This window comes from Balaenoptera borealis (assembly GCF_965194805.1).
Source record: "Balaenoptera borealis genome assembly, chromosome: 9".
NCBI classification, from domain to species: domain Eukaryota; kingdom Metazoa; phylum Chordata; class Mammalia; order Artiodactyla; family Balaenopteridae; genus Balaenoptera; species Balaenoptera borealis.
In genome coordinates, this window is record NC_138873.1 from 118,583,361 (window position 1) to 118,610,338 (window position 26,978).

General features: G+C 34.4%; 1 protein-coding gene across 8 annotated transcripts in view; it reads right to left on the minus strand.

Moving 5' to 3' along the window:
* The window catches only part of IBTK (inhibitor of Bruton tyrosine kinase), a 94,447-nt gene that overhangs the window by 40,476 nt on the left and 26,993 nt on the right, over positions 1-26,978 (minus strand). For 7 of the 8 annotated variants that reach the window (XM_082405841.1, XM_082405847.1, XM_082405848.1 and 4 more), the window contains 10 exons: positions 25,511-25,688; positions 22,557-22,734; positions 20,746-21,345; positions 19,707-19,793; positions 18,787-18,869; positions 18,671-18,708; positions 18,138-18,234; positions 9,794-9,895; positions 7,768-7,885; positions 4,704-4,764 (listed from right to left, as the gene is read on the minus strand). In XM_082405841.1, the coding sequence (XP_082261967.1) occupies positions 4,704-4,764; positions 7,768-7,885; positions 9,794-9,895; positions 18,138-18,234; positions 18,671-18,708; positions 18,787-18,869; positions 19,707-19,793; positions 20,746-21,345; positions 22,557-22,734; positions 25,511-25,688 (1,542 nt within the window). The remainder of the gene's footprint in view (positions 1-4,703; positions 4,765-7,767; positions 7,886-9,793; positions 9,896-18,137; positions 18,235-18,670; positions 18,709-18,786; positions 18,870-19,706; positions 19,794-20,745; positions 21,346-22,556; positions 22,735-25,510; positions 25,689-26,978) is intronic. The other variant, XM_082405843.1, reaches the window with a different exon arrangement.

Genomic DNA, 26,978 nt, shown 5'->3' on the forward strand with positions numbered 1-26,978 from the left:
ATACTCTGTCCAGCAAAGACATCGTTCAAATATGAAGGAGAGATAAAGACTTTCTCAAACAGAAGCTGAGGGGAGTTCATCAACACAAGACCTGCCTAACAAGACATGTTGAAAGCAGCACTTCTAACAGAAACAAAAAAGACAAAGGGACACAAAACTTTGAGCAAGATGATAAAACAGAACCAGAAAATTGCAACTCTATGAGAGCATAAAGGTTAAACGGAGAAAAAAAGAAAGCAGAAAAATAACTATAAGCTATTTCTTTTTGGTAGCAAACTCACAACATCGAAAGGGATAATGTGAGAAAACAAAAACATAAAAGGGGATGAAAAAAACTCATACAGGTAAATGAAGATAACATACTATCAGCAGAAAAAAGACTATTTTATCTGTGAGACGTATTATACAAAGCTCAGGACAACCACAAAACTTTATGTTACAGAGCAGAGACATGAAACATAAAAAAAGAAGAAACTAAGAAAAATACCACAGAAAACCTCCAAACCAAAATAACAGACAGAAACACAAGGAAAAAGAAACAATAGAGATATCAAGCAACCAAAAAACAAAACACAAAATTTCAGGACTACATCCTCATCTATCACTAATCCCCCTGAATGTACATGGACTGAATTCATCAATCAAAAGACACAGAGTGGCTGGATGCATTAAAACACAAGACTTAACCAAATGCTGCCTCCAGGAGACGCACCTCAGCTCTGATGACAAACACAGGCTAAATGTGAAGAGATGGAAGATGATACTCCAAGCAAATGGCTGCCAAAAGAAAGCAAGTGTAGCCATCCTTATACCAGACAAAATAGACTTCAAACCAAAAAGGTAACAAGAGCAAAAAATGGTCAGCATATAAAGAGGACAACTCATCAAGAAAACATAAAAGTGACTAATGTATATGTACCTAACATAAGAGCACCAAAATATATACAACGATTACTAACATACCCAAAGCAAGGGAACTGACAACAACAAAATAATTGTAGGGAACATTTAACACCCCACTTACATCAACAGATAGATCATCCAGACAGAAAGTCAACAAGGAAACAGTGGCCTTAACCAGAACGTTAGATCAGATATAGTTAACAGATTTAAACAGAACAATGCAGCAAAACACACATTCTTCTCAAATGCTCATGGAACTTTCTCAAGGATAGGCCATAAATTGGGACACAAAAGAAGTCTCAATATAGACTTAAGAAGACTGAAATTCTATCAAATATCTTTTCCGATCACAATGGTATGAGAAACTAGAAATCAAGAACAAGAACACTGGAAAAATGACAGATAGTAAAGATGAACAATATGCTACAGAACAACAATTGGGTCACTGAAGAAATCAAAGGAGAAACAAAAAAATTACCTGAAGACAAATGGAAATGAAAATACAATATACCAAAATCTATGGGAAACAGCAAAAGCAGTATTAAGAGTTTGTAGCAATAAAGGCTTACCTCAAGAAACAAGAAGAACTTACACCTAAAGGTACTAGAAAAAGAAGAACAAAGCCCGAAGTCAGTAGAAAGAAGGAAATATAAAGATCAGAGAAGACAGAAGAAAAGATGAATGAAACTAAGAGTTAGTTTTTTGAAAAGACAAACAAAACTAAGAGTCAGTTCTTTGAAAAGATAAACAAAACTGACAAACCATTAGCTAGATTCACTAAGAAAAAAAAGAGAGAAGCGTGATAAATAAAATAAAAAATGAAAGAAAAAAAAAGATACTATAGAAATATAAAGGATTATAAGAGAATACAAAAATTGGACAACCTAGAAGAAATGGACAAATTCTTAGAAACATACAACCTTCCAGGGCCGAATCATGAATAGAAAATCTGAATAGCCCAATTACTAGTACAGAGACAGTGTACTAGTACTTTTTGAAACAGTACTTTTTGAAACAGTAATCAAAAAGCTCCCAAAAAACATAGGTCCAGGACCAGATTGCTTCACAGGTGAATTCTACCAATATTCAAAGAAGATTTAATATCTATCCTAAAACTATTCCAAAAAACTGAAAAGGAGGGAATGCTTCCTAACTCATTTTACAAGACCAATATCACCGATACCAAAACCAGACAAAGACAACACAAAGAAAGAAAATCACAGGCCAATATCTCTGATGGCTGCAGTTGCAAAAATCCTCAACAACATATTAGCAAAACGAATTAAAAATTATATCAAAAGGATCATACAGCATGATCAAGTGGGATTTACACCAGGGATGTAAGGATGGTTCAGCATCCTCAAATCGATCAACATGATACAACACATTCACAAAATGAACAAAAATCATGTGATCATCTCAATAGATGCAGAAAAAACATTTGCCAACATTCAACACCCATTTATGATAAAAACTCTCGACAGAATGGTACAGAGGGATGATATGTGACAAACCCACAGCTAACATACTCAACAGTGAAGTAGTAAAAGCTATCCTTCTAAGATCAGGAATAAGACAAGGATGCTCAATCTCACCACTCTTATTCAACATAGTATTGGAAGTGCTAGCCAGAGCAATTAGGCAAGAAAAAATAAATAAAAGACATCCAAATTGGAAAAGAAGAAGTAAAACTGTCACTATCTGCAGAGGGCATGATTTTTATATACATAGAAAACCCTAAAGATTCTACCAAAAATCTGACACAAATAAATGGAAAGATATGCCAGGCTCATGGATTAGAAGAATTAACATTATCAAAATGTCCATATTACCTAAAGCAATCTAATTCAATACAATCCCTATCAAAATCCCAAGAACATTTTTCACAGAAATAGAACAAAAAATTCTAAAATTTATATGGCACCACAAAAGACCCTGAATAGTCAAAGTAATGCTGAGAAAAAAGAACAAAGCTGGAGGTATCATATTTTCTGATTTCAAACTATATTACAAAGCCATTGTAGTCAAAACGGCATGGTATTGGCAGAAAACCAGATGCAAAGATCTCTAAACAGAATTGAAAGCCCAGAAATAAACACTTGCATACATGGACAATTAATTTACAACAAAGGAGCAAAGAATACACAATGGAGAAAGGACAGTCTCTTCAATAAACAATGCTGGGAAAACTGGACAGCCACATGCCAAAAAATTAAATTAGACCAGTATCTCACACCATACACAAAAATTAAGTCAAAATAGATTAAAGGCTTGAGTGTAAGACCTGAAACCATAAAACTACTGAAAGAAAACACAGGTGGTATGCTCTCTGATATCAGTCATAGCAATATCTTTTAAAATATGCCTCCTCAGTCAAGGAAAACAAAAGCAAAAATCAGTGGGATTACACCAAACTAAAAAGCTTCTGCACAGCAAAGGAAACCATCAATAAACCAAAAAGACAACCTACCAAATGGGAGGAGGTATTTGTAAATCATATACCCTAAAATAACTCATACAACTCAACAACAACAACAAAATTACCTGATTAAAAAACGGACAGAGGAGTTGAATACATATTTTTTCAAAGAAGACATATAGATGGCCAACAGACAGATGAAAAGATGTTCAGCATCACTAATTATCAGGGAAATGCAAATCAAAACCACACTGAGATATCACTGTACACCTGTCAGAATGGCTAGGGTCAAAATGACAAGAAATACCATGTGTTGGCGAGGATGTGGAGAAAAGAGAACGCTCATACACTGTTGGTGAGACTGTAAATTGGTGCAGTCACTACAGAAGACAGTATGGAGATTCCTAAAAAAATTAAGAATAGACTACCATAAGATACCCAGCTATCCCATTTCTGGGTATTCATCCAAAGAATACAAAAACACTTATTTGAAAAGATATATGCTCCCCTATGTTCACTGCGGCATTATTTGCAATAGCCAATATATGGAAACAACCTAAGTGCCCATCAAGGGATGAATGGATAAAGAAAATGTAGTATATGTGTATATATATATAAATACACACACACACACACACACACACACACACACACACACATACAAAGGAATACTACTCAGCCATGATAAAAGATGAAATCTTGCCATTTGCAACAACATAGATGGACCATGAGGATATTATGCTAAGTGAAATAAGTCAGATGGAGAAAGACAAATACTGTATCATTTCACTCATAGATGGAACATAAAACACTAATAAACAAACAAAAACAAAATAAATGAACTAAACAAACAAACAAAAAAACCCCAAACATGTGGATACAGAGAATAGAGTAGTAGTTACCAGAGGGAGAAGAGGAGGTGGGGAGTGAAATAGATAAAGGGGATCAACTATATGCTGACAGATGGAAGTTAAATTCTTGGTGGGGAGCAAGCTGTAGGGTATACAGAAGTAGAAATATAATAATGTACACATGAAACTTACATAGTGTTATAAATCAATGTTACCTCAATAAAAATAAATAAAATCATTAAAATCCATATTTTTACACTGTCCTGATCTTTAGTAAATAAATAACGAAAGACCCCAAAGCATTCAATAACTTTCATTTATAAAGAAATTTAAATAGGTATTAATTTTATCATTAAATATCTTCAATTTTTATTATCGTGTTTACCTGTACAGCTTGTAAAGAAATCTTATGTCCTCATTTTTAAAAGATCCTAATGAATCAGAATTCATTAGGAAATTGTTCCATTGAGAAGTCTGACCAAATATACTGCTTTAGTTGATATTGTAATTGACAAAAACATAAACCTTACCATTTTTCGGTAAGACACAGAAAGATCCTTCAAAACACCGTCACTTAAAACATCAAGAGACCTAAATAATAAGATATAAAATTCTATCTTAACACTCAAGTTTAATACCTGTTAAGACTTTCAAATATGCAGAGACATTTTATATTGTTGAATAAGGAATATTTTTTTAAAGCATTAATATGCCAGCTGCAACAAATTCTTTTTGGAAGTATGTGTAGTTATATATTTCACATAAGCAGCAAACATATTAGACAAACATACTGAATAAAACTCAAGCAACTCTTATAAATAAGTGATAGAAAAATATTTTCTATCATAATAGCAAGTATTCAACTTTCATTTTCCACAAATATAATCTTTACTACAGAAGGAGTACTATATTGACAGAACAATGGCCTATCAGGTACCTGAATTCTATCTAGAATTATCACTGCTCCCAATTACCTACATGACCTTGAGCAACTCAGTTTCCCTCTCTAGTCCTTAATATCTTCATGTGTAAAATAATGTTTGGGGACTTCCCTGGTGGCGCAGTGGTTAAGAATCCGCCTGCCAATGCAGGGGACACAGGTTCGATCCCTGATCTGGGAAGATCCCACATGCCGCAGAGCAACTAAGCCCGTGCGCCACAACTACTGAGCCTGCGTGCTAGAGCCCATGAGCCACAACTACTGAAGCCCGCACGGTCTAGGGCCCACATGCTGCAACTACTGAGCCCGTGAGCCACAACTACTGAAGCCCACATGCCTAGAGCCCGTGCTCTGCAACGAGAAGCCACCGCAATGAGAAGCCTGCGCACTGCAACGAGGAGTAGCCCCCGCTCGCCGCAACTAGAGAAAGCCTGCGCGCAGCAACAAAGACCCAACGCAGCCCAAAATAAAAATAAAAATAAATTTAAAAATTAAAAAAATAAAACGACATGTGGACTAGTTCAATTGTATTCAAAGGAGATTTTAAGGAATTCTCAGGTTCCAAAGAGGTACTTTGAGGCATCAGTAAAAATTTAAATCAAAGTTTACATTCTAAAGTGTACTTCAAACTATTTTTAAAACTAATACAAAGCAACCATATTCAAATCTGTACCACATTAGTTTTTTAACATTTTGAAGACAATTAACTTGTGATGCTACGTCAATTTTGATGCAGCTCTGATTTCTTAACATCTCTGTGCGTATTTATTTACACTTCTGGCAAACACATATTTGACTAGGAATGGTTACATTTACATAAGTCTTTGCTTTTAATGCAAGTTATAATGTCTACTCATGTAAAATTATTCACCGCAGCACATGTGCCACCCTTAATAGTTCAACTCACAAACCTGTCACAACATAATAATGGAACAATAGTAATGTGACACATCATCCTCCAATATCATATTTTAGATAGATTTGGCTTGTTTCACACTGTGACAAATTAAACGAGCTTAATTTGGCAATGCAAGGGGAAAAAATTGCTATGATTAGAATGACTAATGTAATGTCAGCAAAAAAAATAAATGTATTCTGAAACCTCTGCCAGGTTCTGACAATGAAATACCAGAGGCATTTTGAAATGACATTGTCTAATATCCCATAATATTAATTTTCATTTGGAAAGCATTTTTCACAAAATAACAAAGCATTAAATAGCCAAAAGAATTTTCTCTAAACTGAACCCTAAATGGCAATTATTAAGAATCTGTTAGTGATTCACCCTTTAAAAATGGTAGAAAACTTTTATTTCAAACATGTTTTTGGAATTAGTTTCATTAAGCATCATCAAGCATCATCCTGACTTTGAAAGGTGAATTATCAAAAAACTGTTACCATTTATAATTAATTATATGGATCAAGGTTTTCTTGATTATTTGCCAAAAAAAAAAGTTTCACGAGTTTTCTCATCCTCATATGAGGATATAAACAGAATCTACTTTCGTAAGGTTTTCATGAAAATTAAGTGAATCCATATAACACTTTTAGAATGCTGCCTGGCACATACCATTAATTATCATTATTACTATGTAACTATTATTATAGTACTATTATTAATTATTACTATTAATAACTATTATTATGGCAGTAAGTGTTAGCTATTATTGCAATTAAAACAAAATACAGCATTACACTAGACACCGACTTTAAAAATGCAACTGACACCAAGAAATCTAATCTGAAATTCCCGTGCTGACCAAAAAGACTTACTTTTCTCATCACTGACTTTATACTGAGTAAATGTAATGAATTTGTGACCTTATGCTAAAAAATAAAGCTGTAAATTTATTTCATTAAAAAATTCCACTGCTAAAACAGTTGAAAACAATGGGATTAAATTTCCCAAGATTCCTCTAATTCTAAAATGTCAATGACTCCTAAATCATTAGCATTTATCAAATTCTTTCCATCCAGGTAAACATCAATATAACATGAAATATTAGCTTATAAAACAGGATACATATATTTAGCTGATTTTTTTCACGTAAAATGTGTCATTTTTCATAAGAAAAATTTCATTACCATGCAAGCTTCAACACACGTATCAGCTTGCCATAAACTAGACCAACTCAATTTTTTCATGCCATCTGGTGCACCCTAAGTTTGACCAAAGAATCAGTATGTAGTATAGGAAATATCTTAAAAGAGAATAAATACAAAGAGAAAACAGAAATCAACCAGTAACAAATTGTATGCATGCATGTATGTGAAGTAATTAAGTGCTGGCTTAATTAGTATTACAGATAGTTTCCAAAAGCCAAGGTAAAAACTACATAGTTACAAATTAGCCTAAACAAAGAGATATGAAAACATATACAAATATACTTGTGATAATATTGTCCCACAACCTTCCAACCAGCATGTAAGCACCACCGAGGGCAAGGATATCGTCTTTATTTGTTCCCGGTAGTATCTTAGCAATGGCTGGCATATATTAAGCATCCAAATACTGATGGAATGATTAAACTCCCTCACATTTTCACTTTTTCTACAAAGCTGGGATTTATCGTTGTTCACTTTTAAATTACTAATATATTTGTTATTATATATAAATAAGTGCTTTTGCAACAGTCTGTATATATCTAACCTACCTTGCTTCAAGTAAAGCTGCCATATTCAGTCCTATAAACCGTAAACAAGACGGTTTCAACTGTTCAGCCCTATACATTGCTGCGAATTCCAGTAGCATAGCAGCATTCTTAAGGGTAACTACAAAGGAAAAGATATGCGGAATGAGATGAAAGGCATGTTACTACAGCAAATGAAATATACTTACTTCTCAAGTTGTCAGGTTTGAGCACTTAGAAGAAGGAAAACTGAAAGTAGTGTCTTGCCAAAAATAAGTTATACTAGGGCAAATATACAACTCATTTTCCATCCCAATATGCCAAAGTAATTTTAAATGACTTGTTCAGAGGAAGTATAAACACACGTAAAATTTTAAGCAAAAGAAAACACAGAAGGTGCATTACAGTGTCATCTAAAAGCAAACATATAAGAATTGACAATCTTCTACCTAACCTTTTCAGAATATTTTTAACTTTCACTGATAAACAACATTCCTTTTCATTTACATAGCACAGAATAGTCATTCTCTCTTCTATAAAACTAAAAAAGTATACTTAGGAGTAGGAGAAACTGATGAAATCGTTCTACAAAATATATTTATGTTGAGTCATCTATCAGACTTTACGTGGGTATATTTACATATATAAACACGTACAAATACTATATATTTAGAAAGTAAGTACATTTAAATCTTACACATTATTGTTCATGCCAATGCAGAATCTGGCATATTGTACAAAAGATGCTAGATTTTGTTACAATCCTTGTTAACTTTATATATGAAGTGTGTTTTGCTAGAGACTGTCCCAGAATATTCTATTTACCTAGCATGTAACTTTGGCTTCCCAAACCCCTCCATTCTTTTTCTTACTTACTCTGAGTCCCAGCCAACAGAGGAACACAACTATTTTCTACACCTGGCTTCCTCCACTTCTTTGTTCTTTCTCCCTTATAACTCAGTCAAAAGTTATATGCAGACAATAATGATCGCTGCCTCACTCTTGACTAACCTAAAGTTTCAACTAATGATGAACCCAAATTCTCCCATTGCACAGAAATAAAAATGGATCATACAAAAACTTTAGAGTTGTTCAAGGAGAAGATACTCCACAGAGCTCAAGAGAAGTGAGTAAATAAGACTCTAGAGCTAAGACAAACTATTAGAAGTACAAATTAGAAAAATTTGACAGGAAATCCCTTCACACTTCCTGAAGAGGCAAAGAAAGAGAACAAAGATAAGATTAGAAAGCCAAGAAACTTTTATATCAGGGTGAAGAAATTTAACCTTTAGCCCAGAGTAAGCAATTAAAAATATATGAACAAGGGAAGACATTAATTCCTTCCTACAGAAAGATTAAAGAAGTTAGAAAAGAGAAACAGGACTTAAAAGACTACTATGACACGACATAGAAGGGATGGGTAACAGTGATCTCAACTAGCAGAGTGACAGTGAGAATAAAAAGGTAGGAGAAATGTGATCAACACAGTTAAGATTATAATCAATTTTGACAGCTGCAATTTGGGTGTAAAAACAAAATAACAAAAAATAACTCTGGGTTCCAAAGTTGAGTGTTAGGATGACAGCCATGCAATTAACAGAAATAATGAACAGAGAGAGAAAAATAAGAGTTTGAGAGAAAAGAGAAGTTTTTGATCAAATATATTAACAGGATGGTTACATAAAAATTCCAGCAAATAGCAGGGTAGCTAAGTGTAGAGTTACAGACCAGGGCAAGGGTAAAAAATTTCTGCTTTCAAACTCTCATCTTTCAGATTCCAAAATAAGTTTCATGCCATCTTTATTATTCAAGCTTTTATGGCATTTCCAAAAAATTAACGTATTTCAATTCTAAGATGTTCATGTTTTCACATATTAACATCTCTAAAATAGGATGTGCTTACAAATGACACGAAGTAGTTTAAATGTCTTGATATTTTTAATGATACAAACACATGCATTTTACCATAAACTTCATCAGAAAGTCAATAAAATACAGTAAATCCTGGATCAACCTGAAAACACACTAAGATTCTAATTCAAAAACTCACGTTTTTCACTTAATGCCACTTCACAAATCTCTTTCAATCGAGATATGAGAAGCTGATCAGCCACCACAAGAACACTACAAACAAAATCCACATTTTGAGATTCTAAAAAAAAAAGAAAAGAAAAAGAAGCGTCACTCTTTATTATTATTTTGTAAACATTATACGTAAGGGGAAAAAGTTCAAGTAATTAAGACACTACAAACGAGAGAATTATGATGATTATTTTCTAAATGTTGAAATGGCAAGTATGATAAACAGTAATAACATCAAAATATTTCTGTCTTTTCAGTAGAAAGCTGTAAAATAAAACACACCCAAAATGCCCTGGTTCAGACTAGGACCATAAAATGGGCAACTTGAGTAGATCTTTTTTAGTCTAAAGAACCACTAGAATGCCTGACTTGTTTAAAATCTCCCATTGCTGTTGAACAAACATTTCTCAAACTAATAGAGGGGAAAGTCAAATCTCATCATCGAAGGTAATATACAGGTGTATGTTAATTAGATACACATATGTTAAAACATATATATACATACGGGGGGTAGAGGGGGCAGGGAAGGACGAAGGGAGAGGTGAATAATGCTCTTAGGCTTCCTTACTTAAAACAAAATTGGTCATCTAAGAGTACTTTTTTTTTAAAACTATAGAACTTCCTTAATTTAACATAAACTTGATCCAGTGTACTATTAATGACCTTAAGCAATGCTAAAATCACTGCCAGAATAGTAATATAAATAGGAAAGAAAAAAAAAAACAATACCACCACCATAGGAAGAAAAAAAAAAATACTTAAAAAGAAAAAAATGAGTGACTTTCCTGGTGGTCCAGCGGGTAAGACTCTGTGCTCCCAATGCAGGGGGCCCAGGTTCAATCCCCGGTCGGGGGACTAGATCCCACATGCATGCCGCAACTAAGAGTTCACACGCCACAACTAAGAGTCCACACACCGCAACTGAGAAGTCTGCATGCTGCAACTAAGAAGTCCACATGCCAACAACTAAAAGATCCCGCGTGCTGCAGCTAAGACCCGGCGCAGCCAAAAATAAATAAGTAAATAAAAAGCAAAAAGCCCTCAAAATGAAGATGAAATATATGCATTTAAAAAAGAAAAAATGAAAGTAAATAAACCATTTTTAAAAATGAGGGAGGGGCTTCCCTGGTGGCGCAGTGGATAAGAATCCGCCTGCCAATGCAGGGGACAGGGGTTCAAGCCCTGGTCCGGGAAGATCCTACATGCCGCGGAGCAACTAAGCCCGTGCGCCACAACTACTGAGCCTGTGCTCTAGAGCCCGCAAGCCACAACTACTGAGCCCACGTGCCAAAACTACTGAAGCCCGCGCGCCTAGAGCCTGTGCTCCACAACAAGAGAAGCCACCGCAACGAGAAGCCTGTGCACCGCAACAAAGAGTAGCCCCTGCTCACCGCAACTAGAGAAAGCCTGCAAGCAGCAACGAGTACCCAACGCAGCCAAAAATAAATGAATAAATTTTTAAAAATTAAAAAAAAAAAATATGAGGGAGAGGTGAAGTCATTGAAATGGCAGACTAAGAACTACTTCAAAAATTCTTCTCCACAAAAACAATGAGACTATTATAAAAAAATTATCAAAAATCAACTTTTTCAGAATTCTAGAAATTAGCCAAAGGCTTGCAATAATCTAGGGAGCACTGACTCAAAAAAATTGGCGGAATCTTAAGAATAGTAAGCTTTGGGAGACTAGCTGCTCCTACTTAGATCCTCCTCTCCTCTCCTCTCCTCGCCTCTCCTCCTCAGTAGTCGTGAAAACCATCAATCCTGCAATCACAGGCAGCTACATCCACTGGAGGAGACAGAACAGTTGTGGGGCAACATTATCTAGAAACTGTCATTATTTGACCTGTCTGGCAGTTTCCTGGAAACCCAGTCAGCAGGGGTTTATTTGACCTGACTCAAAGCTTGCCCAGTGTGAACAGCCTCAGAAGAGGGCATTTATTCAAAACAATTAGCAATTAGTTAACACTGAAGCTGCCCAAGACAATAAATAAGGGATAGAGCAAACAAGAAGCAGGTTAAAAAAACTTAAAAAGAACATCTAGGGAAAGAGATATTGTCGTGACTGAATGTTTATGTCCCCTGAAAACTCACATGTTGAAGGTATAATTTCCAGTGTGGTTGTATCTGGAGACAGGGCTCTAAGGAACTGATTAAGGTTAAATGCAGTCATAAGGTAGGGCCCTGATCTGACAGGATTAGTGTCTTTCTAAGAAGAGACATCACAGATCCATCATCTCCCCCAACTAATCCCCTTCGTGTGTGTGTACTCTCTCACTCTCTCTTTCTCCACTCACACTCACACACAAGCACTGAGGAAAGGTCAAGTAAGGACATAACAAGAAGGCAGCCATGTACAAGCCAGGAAGAGAATCCTCACCAGAAACCAACCTTGCTGGACCTTGACCTGAGACGTCTAGCCTCCAGAACTGTGAATCATAAATTTCAGTCTCTGTTATTCTGTCTGAGCTGACTGTGTCCATAAGGGGTTTTGAAGTTTTAACATATTCCTATGAATCTAGAAGGTCATACATATGTGGAGGGCTGTGCACATGCCCAGAAAAAACTTAAGAAGGCCCAAAACTCTTACTTCTGGCTGACCTTGAGACTGCAAAAGCAGGAAGTGAATCTAAGGCACAGTTGTAAACTGCCCGGCTAAGAACTGAAGCCAGGCCGCCACACACACAAAGAGCCCCTAGGCACAGGCTTCGAGATTTACTGGTTTAGGCATTTAAGGAAAATTCTGTCTAATTAGTAGCTGACCACTAAGCTGACCAAGCAGAGACCTCAGTGGTCATATATGACAAAGAATACCAATTTTACAGAATTAGTTCCAATAAGTCACTAAACAAACAGCAAACACAACAATCCCTGGGGAAGGAGGAAAATCTGATTTCAAGAGTTGCTACATGATATTATTTAGATACGTCCAGTTCTCAACAAAAAATTATAAAAGATGAAAAGAGAGATGTAAATATATGGTCTATATACAGAAAAAAAGCAGCCAAGAGAATCTGTCCCTGAGAATGCTAAGATGCTGAGCCATTACATATTACAGACTTAAAATCAATTATTTTGCATATGTTCAAAGAACTAAAAAAATCATGTCTAAAAATCTAAAAGAAAGTATAAGAATAATATCTCATGAAATTAAGACTATCAATGAAGACAGAAACTATACATCAATTGAGATCATCCAATCAGAGGAACAGAAAGAAAAACAAGAATGAATAAAAATACACTGAGTATAAGAGGCCTATGGAACACCATCCAGCCTAGATAGATACTTATGGTAGTCCCAGAAGGAAAAAAGAACAGACATAAAGAATATTTGAAGAAATAATGCAGAGGGGGAGAAAAGTAAGAGTGAAGAGGATTTGTATGGAATCAAAGTTAAGTTGTGAATAACAACCAAGATAGGGAGTAACCCCAATACCCATCAATAGACGAATGGATAAAGATGTGGGTGGGTGGGTGGGTGTGTGTGTGTGTGTGTATCTCACATACAGTGGAATATTACTCAGCCATAAAAAAAAGAATGAAATTCTGCCATTTGCAACAATGGACCTAGAGGGTATTGTGCTTAATGAAATAAGTCAGAGAGAGATAAATACTCCATGTTATTAATTATATGTGGAATCCTGGAATCTAAAAAAAATAACACAAATGTATATAACAAAACAAAAACAGACGCACAGATACAGAGAACAAAAGCAGTTGTTACCAGTGGGGAGAGGGAAGGGGGAGGGGCAAGATAGGTTTATGGGATTAAGAGTTAGAAACTACTATGTATAAAATAAATAAGCAACAAGGATATATATAGTGTACAGCACACAGAAATACAGACATTACTTTGTAACAACTTTAAATGGAGTATAATCAATAAAAATATTCAGCCACTATGCTGTACACCTGAAACTAATATTGTAATTCAACTAAACATCAATTTAAAAAAAAGAAAAAGAAAAAAACTTGTGGTTATTTTAAAACAGACTGTTATAATTATAAAATATTATTACATGTAAGCCTCATGGTAACCACAAAGCAAAAACCTACAGTAGAAACACAAAAGGTAAAGCGAAAGGAACCAAAGCATACCACTACCAAAAAATCATTAAATTACAAAGGAAGACAGCACAAGAGGAAGAAGGGAACAAAGGAACTGCAAAACAGTCAGAAGACAACTGACAAAATTCCAGAAGTACATCCTTACTTACCAATAATTACTTTAAATGTAAATGGATTAAATTCTCCAATCAAAAGCAAAGTAGTTGAATAGATTAAAAAACAAGGTACAACTATATGCTGCCTACAAGAAAATTATTTTACCTTTAAGGACACACATAGGCTGAAAGTGACAGGATGAAAACATATACTCAATGCAAATGGTAACAGGGGTTGGGCATACTTGTATCACACAAAATGGGCTTTAAGTCAAAAACAGTCACATGAGGGCTTCCCTGGTGGCGCAGTGGTTGAGAATCTGCCTGCCATTGCAGGGGACACGGGTTCGAGCCCTGGTCTGGGAAGATCCCACGTGCCGTGGAGCAGCTGGGCCCGTGAGCCACAATTACTGAGCCTGCACGTCTGGAGCCTGTGCTCCGCAACAAGAGAGGCCGCAATAGTGAGGCCCGCGCACCGCGATGAAGAGTGGCCCCTGCTTGCCACAACTAGAGAAAGCCCTCGCACAGAAAAAACGAACACCCAACACAGCCATAAATAAATAAATAAATAAAAATTAAAAAAACAAAAAACAAAAAACTTATAGGATTAAACAAAAGAAGTTCTAAGAAACACGTTTATACTGATAAATGCCTTAAAAAGAAAGATCACAAAAGAACAACCTTAAGGTTTTTACACAACAAAGAACTATAAAAAGGAAAAACAGAGCCCAAAGTTAGAAGAAAGGGAATAATATAGATAAAGCAGGAATCAATGAACCAGACACTAGTAAAACAATAGAAAGGACCAATTAAACTAAGAGTTGGTTATTTGAAAAGATAAACAAAATTAACACACCCCTGTAGACTAAGAAAAAAGAAGACTCAAATAATTGTAAATGAAAGAGGAAACATTACCAGTGATATCGCAGTGATATCGCAGAAATACAAACGATCATAAGAGACTACTGTGAACTATATGCTAATGAATTGGATAATCTAGAAGAAATGGATCAGTTCCTAGCAACATACCAAAACTGAATCATGAAGAAATAGTAAATCTGAACAGACCAATAACACAGTAAGGAGACTGAATCAATAATTAGAAGTCTCCAAAATAAGTAAAGCCCAAAACTAGAAAGCTTCACAGGTGAATGCTACCAAATATTTAAAGAAACATTAACCTCAATCCTTCTTAAACTCATCTCAAAAACTGAATAGGAGGGAAAACTTCCAAACTCATTTTATGAGGCCAGCATTATCCTGATACCAAAGGCAGACAAGTTCACTACAAGAAAAGAAAAGTACAGAACAATATCCCTGATTAACATACATATAAATATCCTCAATAAAATACCAGTAAACCAAATTAAACAGCATATTAAAAGGATCATACACCATGATCGAGTGGGATTTACACCTGTGATGCAAGGATAGTTCAACATGTGCCAATCAATCAACACGATACACCACGTTAACAGAACATAGGCTAAAAATCATACGATCCTCTCAATAGCTGCAGAAAATGAATATGACAAAATTCAACATACATTCATAATAAAAACTCTCAAGAAATTAGGTATATAAGGAATGTACCTCAACAAAATAAAGGCCATATATGACAAGCCTAAAGCTAACATCATATTCAACAGTAAAAACCTGAAAGCTTTCACCTAAGATCAGGAACAAGACAAGGATGCACACCCTCGCCACTTTTATTCAACACAGTATTGGAAGTCCTAGCCACAGCAATGAGACAAGAAATAGAAGGAATCCAAATTGAAAAAGAAGTAAACTGTCATTGTTTGCAGATGACATGACAGTATACATAGAAAACCCTGAAGACGCCACCAAAATACTATTAAAAATAATGAAAGAATAAAGTTGCAGGGTACAAAATCAATACACAAAAACCTGTTGCATTTCTATATGCTAACAATGAGCTAACAGAAAGAGAAATTAAGGAAACAATCCCACGCACAATCGCATCACAAAGAATAAAAGACTTAGGAATAACCTGAACCAAGGAGGTGAAAGATCTGCACACCAAAAACTATGAAACACTGAGACAAGAAATTAAAGAAGGTACAAATAAATGGAAAGATAGCCCATGTTCATGGACTGGAAGAACTGATATTGTTAAAATGCCCATTCTACCCAAAGCAATCTACATATTCAATGAAATCCTATATAAATTCCAACGGCATCTTTCACAGAAGTAGAAAAAGTAATCCTAAAATTCATACGGAACCATAAAAGACCGTAAATAGCCAAAGCACTATTGAAAAAGTACAACAAAGCTGGAGGCATCACATTTCCTGATTTCCAAATCCTATTACAAAGCTTCAGTAATCAACACTATAACGTACTGCCATAAAAACAGACATGTAGACCAATGAGACAGAATACAGAGCCCAGAAATAAACCCTCATATATACAGCCAATTAATCTTTGACAAGGGTGTCAAGAATACAAAATGGGGAAAGGACAGTCTCTTCAATAAAGGGTATTAGAAAAACTTAATATCCACATGCAAAACAATGAAATTGGACCCACATCTTACACCATACACAAAAATCAACTCAAAGTGGATTAAAGACTTGAATCTAAAACCTGAAACTATAAAACTCCTAGAAGAAAAAAGGGGAAAAGCTCCCAGACATTGGTCTTAGCAATGATTTTTTAGATGTGACACCAAACCACATGTAACAAAAGCAAAAATAAACAAGTGGTATTACATGAAACCAAAAGCACAGCAAAGCAGTCAACAAAATAAAAAGGCAACTTTGGAATGGGAGAAAATATTTGCAAACCATAACTGATAAGAGATTAATATCCAGGATATATAAGGAACTCCTAAAAATACAATAGCAAAACAAACAAAAAAAATTACAGACTTAGAAAACAAACTTATGGTTACCAAAGGGGAAAGGTGTGCCGATGGATTAATTGGGAGTTTAGGATTAACATGTACACACTACTATATTTAAAATAGATAACAAACAAGGACCTACATATAGCACAGGGAACTCTGCTCAATATTCTGTAATAACCTAAATGGGAAAAGAATTTGAAAAAGAATAGATACATGTATATGTATAACTGATTCACTTTGCTGTACACCTGAAACAACCTGCAACACTGTAAATCAACTATAGTCCAATACAATATAAAAATTTTTTACAAAGAAACATAAAAAAAATTTTTTTTAACAGGCAAAAGACCTTAATAGACATTTGTCCAAATAAGACATACAAATGGACAACAGGTAAAAGAGAAGGTGCTCAACGTCATTATTTATCAGGGAAATGAAAATCAAAACCACAGTGAGATGTCACCTTCTACCTGTTAGGAAGGCTATTATCAAAAAAAACCAAGATAACAGGTGTTGATGAAGATGGGGAGAAAAGGAAACCCTTGTGCACTGTTGGTGGGAGTGTAAATTGGTGCAGCCACTATGGAGAACAGTATGGAGGTTCCTCAAGAAATTAAAAATAGAACTACCATATGATACAGCAATCCCACTTCTGAGTATTTAGCCAAAGGAACTGAAATCAGGATCTTGAAGATATACCTGCATTTCCAAGTTCACTGCAGCATTATTCACAACAGTTAAAATATAGAAACAGCCTAAATGTCCATCGACAAATGGATAAAGAAAATGTGGTATCAACATACAACAGAACACAGAAGCATACCACTCTATGACTAAAGACACCTGGTAAATAAAACATGGGTGTGTTGCCTGACAAAGTATACAAATGAACTGTCTTTATAAATTTCGGTTCAATTATTAGTCTATTTATTTTACTTCAGGTATGTTCGCACAGGGGAAAAATAGGCAAGAAAGAACTTTTGTAGACTGTCAAAGCTATACTCCCTGCTGTCAAGTCCTCATTTAATCATATAAGTAGCTGGGTATGGAAATGTTAAATCTAATCTCAACCAATATTAATAAGTCTTATATATTCACATAGGTAATGAAAATTTTCTTTTCCATTCTTTACTATTAGTAATTATCCCTACTGCTTATTTTAAATTTAAGCCTCTGTTGATGGCTTATTTCAATTAGAGTAGAAATGAAGATTCACGTGATTTTTATCATTTTTAACTATATCTTAAATATCTGAAATGTCTTAACTCTTATTAATACCTTTTATCACCACAGCTTCATCAGTATAGAGGTAGTCCAAAATAACTTTCAGTATGTCAGAATGTATTGGCATTTCCAGAGCTGCACAACTGGAAGCCTAAATAAAATAGAGTAAAATAATTAAACTACAAAATACTACTACAATCTGACTGAGGTTATTGGTATGAAAAACTTTTAACAGGAATCACATCAAATGCAAAACAACATAACATTTATAAAACGCAAAGCTAAAATGAGATACATTTAATTTTAAAATGCCTTGTAACATGAAAAAGAATCAAGAAAAATTGAGAAAAAAAGAAACAAACTGGTATTCCAAATACAAGTCCAAATAATAATGAAGAATTTATTTAAGGAACTTTTTTGCAACAATTTTCATTTTGGAATGTTGCTATTTTCCAGCAGGCTTATGCATAAATATAGTTGAATACAAAGCAAAAACTGAGTTAAAATATTTTTTAATTTCTTTAGCATATAATTTCCCAAAAGTATAAAGTATAACTACCAGCCTATGTGTTCTATTTAAATCTTACCTCAATCCATGAGCTACTCAGCATACTATGAAAATATTCTGAAAGAAAAAAAATTGAGTAAGAATAGTGAAACAATACCAAAACAAAAAATCAGCAACTAACAAAAGTGTACCTACCAAGTCTAGCACAAAGAACGCATTTATGACAAGGAAATTCCTTTCCATCCACTGATTTCATGGTCACATCACATAAATAAGAACTGAAAAAAAAAAAAAAAAAGTTTAATTGAAGAGCAATTTCTTTACATATTTAGCAAATAAAAAATAAGAAAATCCATTATAGGATTTGTTTTAACGTTTGATTTTCTCCTAATTAAAGGTGGCAAAGAATATACAACTTGAGGGTATACATATAAAGTACTTCATCTCCTTCCACTTTAGGGAAGATAATAAGGCCTTACAATAAAGATAATATTTATAAAGGGAACTGAATACAGATAAATATTCAAAAAAGTCTTGCTTTTTATTTTCCTTTTTCAATACAGGCCCGGTGTAATAAGTAACATCATAGTCAAAGGTCTTTAATTCACTTATTTGTACAACCTATTCTGTGCTAAGCACAGTCTAGATACCGCCACAGTTTTTTTTCTCCAAGACTTTTCACCTACCAAGTACACATACCTAAAAACAAAAACTTTTAATAATAAACATATTTAGAATAGTATATCTATTACAGAAAAAGATTATACTAAAGGAAATAATCTTCATAATGCTGACGAGGCATAATTATTTTGGGTTAACATCATTACTTACTTATAAAAAAATACAAAATTCAGGCCAAAAAAATTTTTTAATTCCTTTCTTCATTAGAAAGTAATCAGAAAAAAATGAACTGTATCAATGTCTTATTGAGCAGTTAATACTTCATCCATTTGCCTCAACAGCTCTCCAACATTTCCAGAAATAAAGAAGACTAATAAAGGTAAGAGGGTATCCACATACACACTTTGCTTCACATATGAGTAAAAAGAGCTCTATTTCCACACTTAGGTCCCAAAATCTAGGGATGAAAAGTTTATCTTCATTTCCTAACTTACCATTTTCTCTGACTTAGCTTTGGTTTATTACCAGTTTTCTTGGCAATGACATTAATTTCTTCATTCTCAAATCGGACTCCATCCAACCTATCAAGGGTAAAAATTAACAACTGGTGAATATACTCCCCTACCAAAACGAACAACAACAAAAATCCAACAAATTAGCCCACATCTGAACATAATTATATGATCTGTATCACCTGGAAGAGTATCTCAACTAACCCCCACTCTGTGATAAAGAAATATCATACTTAATATTCAAAATACATTAAACATCATTATGCATAAAGCCCTTCACTGTTTTCAATTAGAAAACATGATATACTCCCCTCCCTTGCTCCTGTCCCACAACTAAGGTTATACTGCCACAGGCAACATAAATACCTTAAAAACAGAGAATTCCAAAAAATCTGGTTTATAAGATGACAAATACTGTATTAGGCACTTTATACATGCTGTATGACCAAACTACACCAACAATATTAGGTCAATATTATCCCTCCCCTTTTATATACTGAGAAACTGAGGTTCAAGGAAGTAAGAAATTTGCCCTAGCTAGTCATAGAGCTAAGAGGCATGTATAGTTCTTTCTAACTCCAAAGACAGTACTCTTTCCAGAATACCACACTGTCTGCCACTCCAGATCCCTGTTATACAAACACCACTGAGAGTTCAAACCCACTAACAGCCTTCCTATCTTTAATGTTTTAATCCAGGGAATCCCAGAGATAGCTTTCACAGAAAATAGAGAAACAGGTCCATGAAAAGAAAGATACAAATCCAAAAACTAAAGGGGAGTTGGAGAGAAAAGGACATGGAGACGGAGACTGAGGGAAAGAGAAAATAAGAGAAGGAAGATGAGGAGGGAATGGGGGGAAGGGAGGGGAGGAGGAGGAGAAGCAGGTCCAAGAACAGAAGCAAGAACAGTAGCAGCAGTAAATCAAAGCAAAAAAACAAAAAAACAAAAAAAAAACAACAAAGAATTTCTAAAAGGAGGACATAATGAGGTACATGAACAGATATCAAGGAGGAGTCATACCTACTACTCAAATTACTGAAACCAAATTTCTTTGCAACATTTTGCAACATTTTTACAGGATCATCTTCCCCAACACTTTTTACTTTTCTGGAAGATTTGTTTTTGCTTTTCTGCTTTTCACTAATTGTATGAGCTTGATTACTTTTGTAAACTTCAAATGCTGACTTCTGATTATCTTCATGGGAATTCATTTTATTCAAATGACAATTCGGAGTGCTCTGATATTCTTCTGGTTTTTTGTTTAAATTGATTCTTGGTTTGAAGCCATGAGTTAAAAAGTCACAAGTATCTGTGTATATAAATTGTAAAAGGTATTCAAACAAGTCAGGATGAACCTTCTCTACCACAAAGAGATGGCACCCTGCAGAATCTTCATCTTTCCGGTAAACATCTATAAAGTCTAAAGTAGTACCATCTGAAAGAAACAATTTCTGGAAAAAGTCAGAACGCACTGCCAAAATATATTTATGTGCAGGGAAGATTCTATTGCCAACTTGAAATGTCACATCATGGATGTTGTCCATTTCATCCGTTTCCCTCAACAGTTTGCCAAACTCTTCAAAAAAGGATGATGAGGACACAGCTGGAATTTCATAAAGGCTAGAAATGAAACAAAAATTATTTTTACTTTCCAGAAAATGAAAAAAAGAAAGCATCCCTAGCCAATTCTCCTTTTAAAGTATAATTTCTTTTTTATTTATTAAACTTAGAAAATTTTAAATTTAGCATTTCCAGTAACATAAGGATATTGCTCACAGTCTTTGATACTGTATCACCCTTTAAATATTTTCTATTCCTTTACGTATTTTTTCCCCTAAACTAAAATGACAAGAATTAAGTGTTCCTTTGAAAGCAGTGTTTTCTTTCTACGAGGAAACACTAGAATATAAATTTGAACGACTGTTTCACAGAAATTTTTTAAATGATCAAAAGTATCACTAAAAACATTCAAAAAGAGTAGAAGTACAGTTTTCAACTTTTTCCTCTTTTATATCCTTTTATTTCACAAGTGGAGAAAAACAAATACAGAAAAACGAGTAAATACTTCAGATCCCAGAATAGGTTAGAAACTTAAGGAAGTAAAGATAAATACACACACAGACATACATCAGTCCACAACTCTGGTTCTTTCAGTACTGTAAGCATGCAATCCTACCTTCCCAATCTACATTTTGCCCTTCTAGGTAGGGTGACCAACCCCCCTGGTCAGCCTGGGACTGAGGGGTTTCCCAGGAGAATAGACGTTCAGTGCTAAATATGGGACTGACCTGGGCAAAGCAGGAGGAATGATAACCCTGTCTCTAGGACTTTTTCCCTCTTCAATAAGACCCTTGATATTTATCTTAACCTGTCATCTCTGTACTAATGTGACAGAAGATTTGCACTGAGATTCACAATGCCCACCAGATGACTCTATACTACCTCTTCCTTTGTCATTTCTCATTGTATTCAAGGGTCAGAAATTTTTATAAACTACGTAACAAATATTTATAATCTATTTCTCAGAATCTGAGAACCTAGAGTACATCACAAAGTACTAAAGATATGAATCAATTTTGTGCGTATATGTACACATTATCTTCAATATTTTCAATTAATATCAGTTTACAAACTAAAAGGAACAGTCAACATTTCCAATATAACAAATTCCACCCCTGAGTTAACCTGGTAACATGACTGTATCCATATGTCTGAAGTCTCTACAAGACTTGACAACAGCTCTTCAATTAAATTTGTTCCAAGAGCTATTGAAAACAGAAAACCCAGTGACTGTTCCTTCTAAAAATGAAATTTAATACATACAAGAGTACCTTGTTTTAGGATCTGACTGCAAGATTGCAAAGTTGCATCCACTTGGATCTGTGCTGACACTAACAGCTCTATGGGCAAAAGTAAGTTTCTCAAGTCGAATTCTTTCATATGCACTATTTATATCAGAGACACAAGACACATCTGGTGAGGAATTATGAAGGTTTGATAAAATCTCTGCTAAAAAGAAAAAAATAAACTTCAATTAATCAAGGCTCTATTGAAACTGTTAAAATGATTTAGGAGTAAATAGAACAGAAAAACAATTAGGAGAATATGGAAATATCTTTTGTCTGTATTAAGTCCTTCTGAAGAACTACATCTTCTCTCTCTTCAACATAATTTACACCCTATATATTGGTTGCCTTATAAAGGAAATTTTGGTGGGTTAATTCTCAATTATTCATGATATTATCCTCCACACTGCAACCAAAGCTGTCTAAAAGGCAAATACAATATTATACGACCTTCTAAAATTCCTCAGTTTCCATTAAAAATTTTATTTGCTCCCTCCCTTCTTCTCCCCCTTCCTTCCATTTATTCAGCAAATATCTGAGTGACCACACTGTGCTACTGTGATAAAGTGCTTTACAGTGTATCCCTAGTAATACAGTAGTGAACCTATAAGATAGGCATGTCCCTACCATCTTGAAGTACACAATGTAGCAGAGAAGACAGACATTAAACAAATGATTTTATCATCAGAAGTCAGATCAAGGCTATTTAAAAAAAATATGAAATGTGCATGCAAAGAAATGATTCTGACTGTAGTATGAAAAATGTTTAAAGTAAATAAACATAAAGACAAAGAGATCATTTAGGAAACTAAGAGTCCAGAAAAAGAATGAACACTATAGACTGAGGTTGTAGCAATGACACTAGAGAAAGGGAAGATTTCAAAAATATTTGAAATGGAAGTGACAAAACTTGGTGACCAATGGGATGTAGAGGGTGAGTGAATATAGGGTGTGAAAGATAACCATTTACTTAGAAACACTGAAAAGCAGATGCATGAGCATGAGATCAGAATTCAGTTTTAGACCACTAAATATGACTAAGACACAATTCTGAGGACTTCCAACACTTACAAGTCGAACGTGCATTCTGGTTACTCTCTCAAAAATTCACTCTATTTCAGCCTCACAGAGCTTTACTAATCTTCCCCTGACAATCAGTTATTCTAATTTCTATGCTCTCAAAAAACTTATCATGTGCACATTAGTATTTGTCTCCATGAACTGCAAATACTTATATACATGTCTATTGCCCCTACAAACTCGTTAAGTGTCTGAGAACAGGGGCCTGTCATATATTTTTGTATCATTAAAACCTAGCCCTATATCCGGCACATAGTAAATATACCTTAAATGTTTACAGACTTGTGTAATCTATAAAGAAATGAAATATGACAACTCAATAAACTACCCAAAAATCATTCCTTTGTGGCTTTATAATTTTGAAGAATATGTTTATAACTTCCTGAGTAATTATAAATGTTCTTTATATATCTTTTAGCATATAATAACTGATTTATTTATTCAACAGATGACTTAATGAGGGACTACTATGTGTCAGGAAATATGCTGAATGCTAAGGAATACAGAGGAACCTTTGATTCCTCTATAAGGATATACAGACCTTATATCATGGTTCTTGCCATCTTATAATCTGATAGGAGACCAGCATTAGAAAAATTAATCACAAAGATAAATACATAAAAACAAGTAAAAATAAGTTGCATGATGAAAATACAAAGAGTATTAAAAGTAAAACAGGGTTACTAAGTTTAGATTAAGGAATCAGTGAAAACATCTCTGATGAAGTAAAAATTAAGCTGAGATGTGAAAAATCAGGAAAGGCCCTGGGACTAATCACAGCTGGACAAGACTGAATACCTGAAGGTCAGTGTGTGTGAAGAGTGGTAAGTGAGAGGGAGAGAACTCAAGAGGAGTTCAGAGATGCAGACAAGGGTCAGAGCAGGAGCCTTGTAGGCCATGTTCAGGAAGTGAGGAAACCATCAGAGTTTTTAAACACAGGAATATGAGGATCAGAGCTTAAAAGCTCACGCTGGTAAGAGAAGAGATAAAATGAAGCAAGAGTGGAAATAAGAAAACTTATTTTTTGCAGTCGATCATGTGATAATTTGGGCTAGGGTGGGAGCAATGAGATGTAAAGAGGTAAATGAATTCAAATTTTTCTGGAAGGAAAAAAAAAAAAAGCAACAGATTACTAATTACGGATGAAAGAAAAAAGCTGCTAACCTAAGTTAAAAACCAATGTTAAATAACCCACAAGTTTGTAAATTTATAATCAGATAATTAAGAATGAACTATATAATGTAATGAATGACTTCTATTTTCAATGGTAGCATCTTAATTAAAGCTCTCCTTTATATTCATCAAGGAATGAATAAAACTTGTCTCCAATTATTCAGCAATCGTTTAATAAAACAACCTGTACTTTTTAAAATTCTCAGTGAACATAAAAACCTTATTCTTCCTGTAATTTTCCTCTAAGTCCTAAGATACTTTATAAAAGTTTAATTTTATATATTCAAACATGTAAAAAAACAAAAACAAAAAAACCCATAGCATAAGCCACTCAATTCTCAGTCTGGGGAGAGAAAAAAAAAGGAGCTTGGAAGATGGTTCAAATCCATCTGGGAAGTTTTTTTTTTTTTTTAAACTTTATATATCCCTGCCCCTAGAGCCAAGGCTAGAGACTAATGTGCCCGTTACTGATGGGAATGTGCCATGACCTGAGGGCATACTAAAAGGTTGAAAACTACGGACTTAAGTGGATTGAATTCCCTTTGTTTACCTGCATACACACAACCAAAATCAAAAGAAGAGATATAGGGGTAAAACCTAATAACACTTGTCAGTTAAACCTAATGATAAATACTTATAAAATTAAACGTTAGCTGAAGGTATGCCATTCACATATATGAACTAACCTTTCTTTTCAGAACTCTTTCTTTTTTCTTCAAACCATTTCCCTCTAAATCCCTCTCCATCTCTTGTGACAAAAAGAATTTCATTTCTACTTAAAGCAATATCAGAAATGAAGACTTGGCGTGGATAGGCCCATCGACACTGCTTCAGAGAACTGTTGACTGATCTCCAGCAAAATACCTAAGATAAAACCAAATTACAGTGGAAATAGAAAGCAATATAGCATGTGAACAACCAAAAAATGAAATCAAGAGATATTATCTCTAAAAATAAAAGCTCTGATTAGTATGTTTCAATGTTCATTCTTTCATAGTAAAAGATAAACACTATAAAAGTCAAGATGGTGTGTCTTTCAGAAAATACATCAAGCTAACATGAAGCGTTAAAAATGCTTTAAGGACACTCCTCTTAAGAAGTAATTTTCACTGTTACTTGTTTGGGGCAAACAGATACAATGGAAAGAAAAACGAAAATCTTAATGCTAAAACTTGGAATGTCAGACTTGGTGTAGTATTTACAAGAATGTAAACCACCCTATGAAAATCCAAACTTTACTCTCAAGGGGGAAAAAAAGGAGATGTCTGCATAACTCAAGTAAAACAAAGTCTTAGAGACAGAAAAATCATAGTATTCAATGGCTTCCCCGTGGTTCTGCAAACCTTAGTGTTCCTGAGAAATGGCTCAGGGGCTGCTGCTCAGGGATGGAGAACGATGAGAGGCAGGGTGCTGGGCTTCCCAATCCAGCTCTATCCAGAGCAGCAACCCTTTTATCTGCTTCACAGATTGGTATTCCAAGTATGATTTCATTTGAGCAATTAATACTGCTGATCTTTAAAAGCTCAATCCCCTCATAATTAAGAAACCTAAAGCACAGAATGGTATCTGCCAAGGTCACTCAAAAGTTATGTACACAAAAATAGACTGTATTGATTAACTGATTCCGTCAGAGCTTGGCTGTCATTTTTATAGGAAAGTAATTAATTTTACAGGAGGTAAATATCCACGTGTATAAACAAGCTAGATCCCTATTAATGTAAATGAAATAAATCCCAAAGTCAAATGTTTTTATATTCAACTTTTTAAATGCAACTCCATGCCTCTACTTCCTGCTTTTAGTACAAATTAGATCTCTAATTCTTAAATATAGTTCCCTCAAATAAAATGATCAACCACAGTAGATTTATGCCTGTAATGTACCAGCAGGTGGAGCTTTATGATTAATTCTTCAATTTCTAAAATGTCAATTTTTAAAGCACTTTATAAAACCTCAAAAAACACTTGTTGTATGTTTTTATTGTATAAACAAAAAGCAGAAAGCAATCTGCTTTTCCAGTCACAGTGTAGAATTTTTTCAGTGTTTCTAATGTATAATACTTATTTTTTAATTGACCATTTTATCAGAGGAATAAAAATTAGAACTCTATTTACTTAAATGAAAAGAGGTAAGAGAGTCTTTTTTTTTTTTTTTTG